The 10,223-nt window shown below is 39.5% G+C and overlaps 2 protein-coding genes across 17 annotated transcripts; one reads left to right on the top strand and one right to left on the bottom strand.

The window, feature by feature from the left end:
• The first annotated feature begins 198 nt into the window (after nucleotides 1-198).
• Nucleotides 199-5,965, top strand: LOC111245553 (aladin-like). Of its 2 annotated transcripts, none has more exons than XM_022794044.2 (10): nucleotides 199-357; nucleotides 1,186-1,322; nucleotides 1,728-2,021; nucleotides 2,361-2,566; nucleotides 2,822-3,020; nucleotides 3,178-3,346; nucleotides 3,602-3,770; nucleotides 3,923-4,054; nucleotides 4,382-4,460; nucleotides 5,106-5,965. In XM_022794044.2, exons 2-10 carry the CDS (start codon nucleotides 1,191-1,193, stop codon nucleotides 5,250-5,252), a joined length of 1,527 nt encoding a protein of 508 aa, XP_022649779.1. In that variant the 5' UTR covers nucleotides 199-357; nucleotides 1,186-1,190; the 3' UTR covers nucleotides 5,253-5,965. The 2 variants fall into 2 exon arrangements, with proteins under 2 accessions (XP_022649779.1, XP_022649780.1); XM_022794045.2 differs by lacking the exon at nucleotides 199-357 and adding an exon at nucleotides 383-732.
• Nucleotides 4,549-9,758, bottom strand: Snapin (SNAP associated protein). Of its 15 annotated transcripts, none has more exons than XM_086980106.1 (6): nucleotides 9,614-9,758; nucleotides 9,094-9,245; nucleotides 8,418-8,566; nucleotides 7,968-8,122; nucleotides 7,464-7,537; nucleotides 4,549-7,206 (listed from the first exon to the last, which is right to left on the bottom strand). In XM_086980106.1, exons 4-6 carry the CDS (start codon nucleotides 8,076-8,078, stop codon nucleotides 7,035-7,037), a joined length of 357 nt encoding a protein of 118 aa, XP_086836232.1. In that variant the 5' UTR covers nucleotides 8,079-8,122; nucleotides 8,418-8,566; nucleotides 9,094-9,245; nucleotides 9,614-9,758; the 3' UTR covers nucleotides 4,549-7,034. The 15 variants fall into 15 exon arrangements, with proteins under 15 accessions (XP_086836232.1, XP_086836227.1, XP_086836228.1 ...); XM_086980101.1 differs by adding an exon at nucleotides 8,723-8,815 and having other exon boundaries at nucleotides 9,094-9,739; XM_086980102.1 differs by adding an exon at nucleotides 8,723-8,803 and having other exon boundaries at nucleotides 9,094-9,739.
• Nucleotides 9,759-10,223: the final 465 nt, after the last annotated feature.

Raw genomic sequence — 10,223 nt, 5'->3', positions numbered from 1 at the left:
CAATTGAACACTAGTAAATATAGAAGTTCGGTGTAAAATATTCAAACGTTATATTGTATATATATAAAAAAAAAAGCATAGCGCTTTATGAATTATTACAATATTTTGCAAACATGAAAAGCTAATAAATAGTTACGTGAATAAAATCCGCGTAGTAGTGGAACGAGAGGCTTATGAATTTCTCCAGATCTTGTGTCTGTATTGCATTTGAGTATGGCGCGCGAAATCGTCTTGTTTAGAATTCGGCGGTCTTTGATGGTTTCGTAATGAGAACCACAACAGCTCAGTTTGACGGACACTTTTTGTGAAGAGTATACCGTGTGAATATTTGTGTCTGAAAAATAATCTAATCAGAAGGCAAGTGACTAAATGCTTGATAGTATTATAAATTTTTCTATAGCATTCGGAGTGGGCCAACAAGTCTCAACATTTCACTAAACATCCTGTTGGTCAATTGTCGAAACTAGTTGCGAAATTGTAATTTTCTATTGTGTCTATGTTTTTGCCAAGTGTTTTTCTGCCAGTATGTTATTGATGATATATAGCAAATAGAGTGTCGTTTAATTTTAGCGCAAGTAAAAGTGATACATATTTATCTGTTTTACATATTCTTTGAGATGCAAATATTTACATTTATTTTCAAATATTTCGAATATGGATTGCTTATAAATCGATCCTTTTCGAAAGATTCAAGTACTGTCGGCGATACATTTCTTGGAATTACACATTGATGTAAGTAAGAACGATGTGAGTTCTCTTGCCGAATTGCGGTCAAAGGAACGTTCGACAAACACAAGTGTGATAATTATTGTACGGAATTGTCAATTACTCATGTACTTGAGGGAACATAACGTTGTTATTAGTTAGTAGTGTTTTTTTATTAATGGTGACTAAATAACTGTACGATTGACTGCTAATCGTGCTTTAAAGGCAGCTTGCAATTGAATGATGTCTTGAAGAGTGGAAGTGCGTGGGTGTTATACTTCATATAGCGATCTGTAAATGAAGTGATTCCGTATTGGCTTGTTGCCTATACAAATCTTTGGGCGTATACCAATAGGAATATGTGGCTGTGTTGCCGAAGATGCTGAACAAGCTTGTGCCACTAACTGGCAAGTATTATCCTTCCGCCTCAGGACAAAAGATCTAAACTCATCTGTGTTGCTTTACTGTCGTGTTGTACAGACACAATGCGGGTCTATTCTCTTGCTGAATTTCCCCCACCACCTGCGTTGGGCAAAGTGACCTTGGAAGAGTCCGATGGCCTCGTTTACAGCGAAAAGGAATCACCTGATGTTCTACGTGTATTTCAAGCCGATGTGGTATATATTACATCAAAGTGAATATAGGGTATAGTAGTAGATTTTTCGGGGCATACGTGGCGTGCAGGCACCATTTTTTTTAATAGCTCTTCAAAATATAACCGATCAGTAGTAAAACTAATTATAGTAGTCGAATGCGGGTCAAATACAGATGTAGGACGAAGACCTATAAATAATACAAAGCTGTGCTTTCACAAGGACATCTACATTTTTTATTTAACTGATTTTGGAAAATAGTTCTAATTTAGAATACAAGAACCAACATGCCTGTCCCTATGCTCAAATTCCGTTCATCAATAAACTTTTCGAAACCCTAGTGTATTATAACAGTAATACGAACTCATGATGATTATTACGATATCCCTCAATCTAACATGACACTTCCGGTCTGCCATTTAACTGGAGTTCCCCGAGTTGACGTTCATACGTATCCAAGATGAATTGGCTAGGCCTTCGTCAACAATATCAATGTCTGCGAAAAGCTGCATTCTTCGTCAACAGCCAAGTGACCAATGGGCCCAACTCTGTGAAGCATACGTCGACCACGGTCTTTATGGCCTTCTTGATCATCTGTCAACAGCTGAAACGACCGCTCCACTAAGCGTTATGGCGGCGCCCGCGCGTCTCTCTTTGAAATGCTACCACTGCGCTGGTCGAGTATACACGTTCCTCAGAGGGCTTCTTTTCCCACAACTTCAGGTAGCCACACTTGCCAGTGAGCGATAGACAGTATAAAACACCCGCTATTGATATAGTTTCTAATCATTTTGATAGCATGTTGCGAACAAGCTCTCAACGAAACAGGTTATTCCCAATTATTTTGAGGGAAATTAAGTGGCTAAAAGTGCGATTTTTCAGCAAGGTCTACATTACGTGTCAGGCTGCAAGAAAATGATGTGCATAAAGTTATCACCCTACTCTGCTGCATACTGTCATTAAAATGAATGACCCACTTTTGTCAAAGGTTAGGCAGTTAGATGCGAATTCAAATACAATCTTACGTATTTCTTCACATTTGTTTGCGCTTCTATTCGCCAGCTATCTCCGGAGGAGATTTGCTCGAAATATTCAGAGGTAGCCAACTGGCGTTCCGGGAACGTACGTGCATTGGCATGGCACCCTGGGGCGAAAAAGCTAGCAATCGCCCTACGAAACGACTCGGTGATCTTGTATACTAAAAACTCCGCGATCAGCTCGGAGTTAAAACATCCCAAGCAGAAGAACGTTACCTGCGTCGCTTTCAGGTAAGAAATTTTTTTTTGCGTTTGAGTCAAGGTGGGTCAACCGAGAAACTGAGTAATAAACATGTTAACAAACGATGGAAGCAAACCAATATCGTGTTTGTTATTGTGTAACTATATACACAATAGCGTTCCGTAAGCACCTTGATTCCCCTTATTTGTGCGGTACTTTGTTTCGACTCGGTGTTCACGTTTGACGAGGTTCCTATGGAATACTTTCGTTCATGTATTTTGGCTCTTCGTTTTAAATACTTGCAGACCGTTCAGTGGCTCGCATATCGCGGTCGGTTGTGAGACGGGTTTGCTGTTGTGGAACATTCCGGCCGCGATCGTCGTGAAAACTCCTACCATGCATTCAGCCACGCAATTTCTCCCGGGAACCCTAATCAGTTCCGTAGCTTGGCATCCCGCCGGAAGTCTTCTGGCAGTGTGCTCGGCTCGTTTTGGTGATATAAATGTAAGACCACTGTTTGGTTAGAATGTCATTCGATGTACTGCAAGTGATAGGAGAACGAAATAGCGACGGGGTGTGTTACGATAAATTCCCACCTCGAATCCATCTCGAAAGGATTTAAGTGTTTTTAACTAATTTATTGGATTATGAATATTTGCAGGTATTTGACGTTGCAACTGGGGAAGCTGTTCCTTTGACGACGTTTTCGCTTTTACCATCGGCTCATTTACTGCGATGGTCTCGGGACGGTTTCCGGATTTTCGCCGCATGTCCGAACGGCGGGTTCAACATCTGGCAAGGAAGTCCCGTATGGGATGCGCAAAGATACAGTAAGTCAGTTATCTCCAGAAGAATACGTTTTTAGTTATGTGTTAACGTGTAGTTTCCGTGTAGTTTCTTTATTAGATGTTTCGAGTTGTTTTGTATTGCAGTTAAAAATGGGAGCTTCCTGAAGTTACCTCTGCATTATGACAAAAGCACAAATATTTTATCCGGCCTTCATAATTGAAGTATCAATCGGCGACGATCTCCACCCGTGTTGTCTTTCTTTCTCTTTCATGCCTTACTGCTATGGTTGTTTCCAGCATCGAAAGTTGTTACGACGGGATGCTGGAGTTACGATGGATGTCAGCTCTTATTTACGGTTGAAGGCGATCCTAGCGTTTATCAACTCAGTCTTAACCCTGTTGGAGAACCGATGGCCGCGATACCCAGGCCGCGTGCTATCATCAGTCTTGACGGCCATCCTGATGGGTTAGTACATTGTGGAAATGCGACGAAGACATTTTTTCGCATAGCGACAAGCATTTTGTTGGTCTTTGTACTTGTGGTTCCTGACACTTTTTCTTCAAATGGCTATGAACTTGTTGTTCCTGTCACTTTTTCTTTAAACGGCTATCTTGCAGAATTTCGGGAGAGGTTTCAATCATGGAGTGGGAGCGCAACTGCCAAAGGCTAGCAATTGCTTTCAAGCATCCCTCAAATTTGATTGCTATCTTCTCAACAAAGATCAAACCATTGTTCGATATCAAACCACTGTAAGTATAGTGTCATCGTTCCCGTATTTACTGAAACTGACATTTAAGCAATTACTGTCTTAATTTGCTGGGTGGCCGCGAAACATGTCAATGCAGGCATGTTAAGACAGCTGTTCCAACAAATTTTAGTCGACCTTTGAACCTTAGTGAAGGTGTGTACGTGTGTACAATTGACTGTCATGTGACGTCTCTAGCTTTGCGCACAGTAAGGTATAGCCCTTTAACCACAAAACTTATTCTCTTTTTATCTGCACCGGGATATACCATAATGACAAGCAAGATTTTTTTTAATTTTTTTAATTTTCTTTTTTTAATTTATATTTTTAGAGGTTTCTTCCGTGGACCGTCTTCTCCCGAAGCGATGAAGTTCTGCGAGGACCAACAAGAGGGCGGGATCCTCACTGTCGTACGTAGTTTGCTTATCTTTTTCTCTCTGGCTCTCTTATATATTATATCCTGTATGTCAATTGGTGATGAATGAAGTAAAAGGTCTGAGTCAAAGGTTTCCGCTCGAGCTGTGGGCGTACGCTCAGCCGCTGCTGTGTCAACTTAACAAAAGAAAGCACTACTTGTTAAGCTATTTTGCAGTGGACAATATTATGAACATTTTTTAGTAGGCACTTGATCCAATCCCGGTTTTACTAGGATTTAGGTATTATTGAAGGACAGACAAACCTCTACTGTGCTTCCTGGCCACTAGCAAAGTGCAACAGAATAATGTGCTGGCGCAACAGGCAATTTTGCATGTTGTGCCTGAACTGAGAGTACCCTCCAGCTCGAGTGGAGAATCTGTTGATATCATATGATCAAAACTGCAACCTGATCATAAAAACATTTAAATAAAAATTTTGAATGAAGACTCATGTTTCGGTAAGTGTGTATACTAATTTCTGTTTTTATCTTTGGTAATACGCGCTCCCTGTGACGATGGGTACATCAAACAACGATTGCATCCGTTGTCATCGATTCTAATAATCGCGAAAATCCATAAACCTGTTCCACATCTTCGTCTATATTCTACGCCTGTGGTCGACGACGCGTTTTCATGAAGTGCTGGTCGAGCGGGCAAGTTCAACACATTCCAATGCACTTTGAAGTGCCTGCAGGGGACCGTTCAATTGTCCTCAGTCGGGCTGCCGTCGGCGAACTCAGTGGCGACTTTTCCAACGAATCTCCCCAGCAGTCACAACTATATTAAAGTGGACTTTTTAGATAATTGGTATAGCCGTGGCAGATTTGATTGGGTAAGGGTGGATGAGTAGAATGAATATTTGCACGCTGAAATTTACGAATTATTCCGATGGGCTAACCTTATCCGTGTTGCAAGCCGCTGTGAATAATGGACAGTTCGTTATAAATGCTAACAAAGAAAGCCTTGTTATCGTTACCAACGGTACGATACTTGTAACTTTTAAATATTCAGGTACAACAGGTTTCGAAAATCGGAAAAATATCACTATTGTACATCTCTGAACATGTTTCGTAAGTAATACAGGTACTTAATCGTTTCGGTATTTGAAATAGGTTAGTTTAGCTGTAGCTGAAGAGATCAACGGAGTATATCTAGTTTTAAGGAACGAGTAAACGACGTTGAACTAAATGGAATGCATGCGTATAGGCCTGACAAGTCATAGCAGGTCAACTCGCGAATTCGACTACATGTCGATAATGAGTAGAACGAACGAAAATTGTATGTATGAACCTCACATCATGAAGTGGATGTCGAAGGATGCTTGAGAGCGTAATTTTCGGTTGTTTGCTGTTTAGCCTTATGATAAGGAAAAGGTTACGCATGTTAAATAAGGTTATCTAGTGCAAGTTATGGCATTATTTTATACATGTTTTTGTACACCATGTAAATACAGAAAAAAAGACGTATTTTATATAAATAAAAGTACGGAATGAATACAATTGTTCTTTATTTATGAAAAGAATTGTTTAATTCTTTATTGCTTCAATATATATATATATATATATATATATATACTTGTTCTTGTGGTCCTCTCTGATGTTAACAGACACGTTTGTTGATAACGCGTTCAAATGTGCTCATTCGTAGTAGCAAGTATTTGGTACCGGTTCTACTGGACTTTTGGTTTTTGGTTTCGTTGTATTAAAGCAGGGCGCAATAGGTTAAAAGAGGTTCGCCACTCGCCAAACTCATATATACGGCGAAATATCACGCGATGTTTATTAGTCTTCATCCACATTCACGCAGTATGCGTGATGTTCGGCGACCATCCTCGAAGCCGGCGACACAGATGTGACCTATGTTCTTGTGCTATTGGGCTAGACTATCGCACGTAGTCTACGTCGTCTATGCGATGTTATAATGAAAAACTTAGCCCTTTGACAGCTACCGTTGCCATACAGGAAATCAATGTCACGAAGCGAGATTAAAGCTGTAAACACTACTTTCGAACAGAAGCATTTAGCTAGTTTTTCGTAAAGGAACATGTAATCACATGACAGTGCGAACTGCCTGGTAAATATCGTGGTTACGGACTGCAAAGAAACCAAATATCTACTTACGGGGAAGAACAGTATTCAAACACAGCTTCATACAGCATAAATCACGGACGTCATTATATTTTTTGTATGCATCAGAGTCTGTTTATAGCTGATGGCACTAACAAATTTTACGAATATAAAAAACGAGTTCTCCGCAAAATCAATTATTTTATAGTATTTGATAATAGGGTTACAGAATTATAGGATTTGATCGTGCGTTTCTATCGGGCGGTCAAGTTGTTATTTTTTACTACGGGTTATCTTCAACCTATAGTACAGTGACGACACTGTACTAGCGACAATGCCACTGTGAACACAACGGCGTAGCAATAGGAGTCCCATGTTCATGTAAGCTTGGCCGAGTCACAGCTAAATGACAATTTTTTTGAGCAAACGGAACGCCATTTCTTCGTTATAAGACATTTGTTTGCGTTTTATTTTCGTTTGCTTAATTATATCGAGAGGCCAACTACAAAGCACCCGTTTCTAGCTGAACTTGATATTTAGCTGTGTTTCTTCGAATATTCTCTTGCAACTTATACGCCCTCTCTTGAGTCGCTTGAAGAACCGAGTTGACAACGATAATTTTTCGCTTTGCCACGAGTAACTTCTTGATGTATGAATCGAGTAATGGCGAGGCTCTAAAATTGACCAACAATATATAAATTGCGATCAGACATGTATAGTTACGAAATCTCTTCGCTAACCAGACCACAAGTCTAATAGGTCGTGTAGAAAATGCTTATCCCATCCAACACATCACGCAAATCAATAATGTAACCAGGGAAAAAACGCTGAACTGTAGCATGAGATATAGAATCTATCCAAAATTTCAACCATAACGTAAGCCTTTCAGAATTGTAATGCCAATCATAACTGGATCTACGGGAACAGTTACCTTGTACAATCTGTGATTCTTCGAAGCTCCACTGATAGAGCATCGATTTGTTCTCCGAGGAGTTGCTGTGATTTCTGGAAAGGTGAGAAATTTACTCCGAAGATCTGCTCTCATACATTTGAGTTATGAATCACTAATTAATTGCTAGTCAGGAATTGGACTCGATTACTAATGATTATTATTATAAAGCTTAATTACTAACAACATCATTACGACTTTATTCAAAATAAGCGCTCACTGAGGCAAAATTTCAACGAATTTTGCTTTCATATTTTATACGGTATCATTCGTGCGGCAACAATATTCCACGCGGTTTTACTCATTGATTAAAAAGCTTAACAAAAAGTCCGATTCTACTGCCTTAGCAAAACATTGCTTCAGGAGGCTAGAGGTCCTTATCAGCATGAAACATTACGGGCTTACTATGCCCAACTTAGACCACCTCATATTTTCATATCAGGTTTAAATAGGCCGTAAATACCGTCACATGAATGTCATCTTTACCTGTGTTTCTGAAACTTGATGTTCGAGCTGCGCAATGCAGGGTGTCAATAAGGCCGTTAGTCCTTCCGTGAGTGCATTCACGTTTTCGCCGCTTTCGTCTGAATTCGACATCTTAAATGTCAAAACGCCGTTCGTCGGATTAATCTAATCGTTACCTGTTGAAATAGAAATGAAGTGTATAAAAAAATACGAACCCTGTCAAAGCGACTAAGAAATAAGAGTGGTTATAAAAAAAGAAAATAATTCCTTCAAACCAGAGCAATCCTTCAATATTTAATACAAGAAAAGACATTGCATCAAACAACGCGGATCTCCCAATGTCAGATACCGCATCTTGGTGTTGTTTATGTGCTGTGTGTACTTGTTATACATTTAGCTGTTATTATTTTTATCATAATTGTATTATATAAAACAGCTACTAAGCAAATGTTTACTTATGTAGGTACGCACATAGTGTATCTAAGTTTCATGTCCAGTACTGCCTTAGGCCTTCACACGGTTGGTTCCTGATGTGAAACAAACTGCACCTACTTCACGTTTCAAGCTTAGACTACCTCCATGTCAATCGATAGGGAAACACCGTATTAGTCTTCGCCTGCCTAGCAAACAAAAATATGGATACAATATGTAAATGTGAAGTAGACACGAAGCCGCTATATGACAGAATAATTGTACCCTACCCATTTTGTTAATCGTTCCAAGCGTTGGCATATGCCAAAGAAGTGCTCACGTATGACGATCAGGAGGACCCTCACCAGCTATTGTAATTTTCTCCAGAAGCTCACAAGCCTATCGTGAAGAACACGTAGGGTTCGAAGTGATCTGTACAGGATTGCCTGCAGAATTTCCTGTTTTATAAAGTAAACTAACGCTAGTGGCAGCAAGGTATATAGTTGCTTGCATAATTAATAATTAAGTGCCTTTTGTGATATTCTCGTAAGGCCTGCGCATACGACAATTTAGCACTTTGTCAACTCCAACGGATTTGGACAGCGGCAAGCGTGTGCATCTCTGTACTGGAATCTATTCAGGATTTTTTTTTTATATAAGCAGGTTTCGGGTAGATTCATGGCATGAGCGAGCCAATGGGCAACATTAGGTATTAACATCAACGATCCTGCAGTACCTTTTTGTGAACGGTTAGGATTGTTCAGTGGTGGGCAGTGGCTTCTACGGAGGTAAAATACTGAGCCTCACATGAAGTAGGTCTTGCGTCTTCAAATCAAGATGCCCAACAAGGAACGCCTGGCCAAATATCATCCTTCGTCTCAAAGCAGACTCAAACAAAACGACAGAATATCCGCTAACGACAATTACAAGAATCCTAGTTGCTATATAACACACATATTATAGTTAAACAAGCTGAAGGCCGTTCGTCAGTATACGAATTCATAATCTCTAATATTCTGAGGTCCATTTTCCTTTATCACAAATTTCTTATTAAGGATATAATCAGCGTTCATAAGCTGTGATCATATACCCTTCCTTATTTACATTATGGACCCATTCTAACTATACCGTCTTACAACGACTGTGTGCACCGGAGAATTTCACAGGATTTAGGTAGTCTGCGGACAAGCTTTTCTATAACAAAATTTACTATTCTGATTAGAAACCGAGGAGTGGATTTATAAACAGGGACTAACTGTGTAATTATTAGTAGCCTTGTTACACTAGTTAAGGCGCTTTCTTAAACACCACTCAATTCAAATAACTAGACATTCGAAAAACCACGTTCGAACTTTGACAGCCCTCGGCGAATCTATAAACAAAGCTAATGTTGTGTTTAGACTTGAGTGGTGGCGGAATGATATTGAGAAAGGCTGGCCCCAAAAAGGAAGTAGATCCGTGTAACTAAAATTTTGTTATAGTCAGCACTTAAGCGTTATGGTTCTCGTGCATAAGAAGAGATGCTCAGTATTTATATAAAATACTGGAGTATAATAATTAAGACTAATAATAATTAAAAAAGAGCATTAATTATATAGTGCAATCTTCGATCTATCAAGAAAAGCTTGATGTTAGACGCCTCGTATTAAAAATTTGAATATTTGGGGGTAAGAATATTTAGGGCATAGTAATACCAGCCAATGTGAGATTTATGAGATATTTCATTCTAGAGAAATGAACGAGCACTTAGCGACACGGAGATGTTAAGATCCGAGTAGGCCTAGAAGTTTTTATCCCGAAGACCTACGAAAATGCCAAAAATTTACTCGGAAAAAATATCCATACACTCTATATAGACACGTGTCT

This window comes from Varroa destructor, unplaced genomic scaffold (genome assembly GCF_002443255.2).
Source record: "Varroa destructor unplaced genomic scaffold, Vdes_3.0 BEIS01000002.1, whole genome shotgun sequence".
Classification (NCBI taxonomy): domain Eukaryota; kingdom Metazoa; phylum Arthropoda; class Arachnida; order Mesostigmata; family Varroidae; genus Varroa; species Varroa destructor.
Note: the sequence above shows the minus strand (reverse complement) of the source record. Positions and strands in the feature narration are given on the sequence as shown.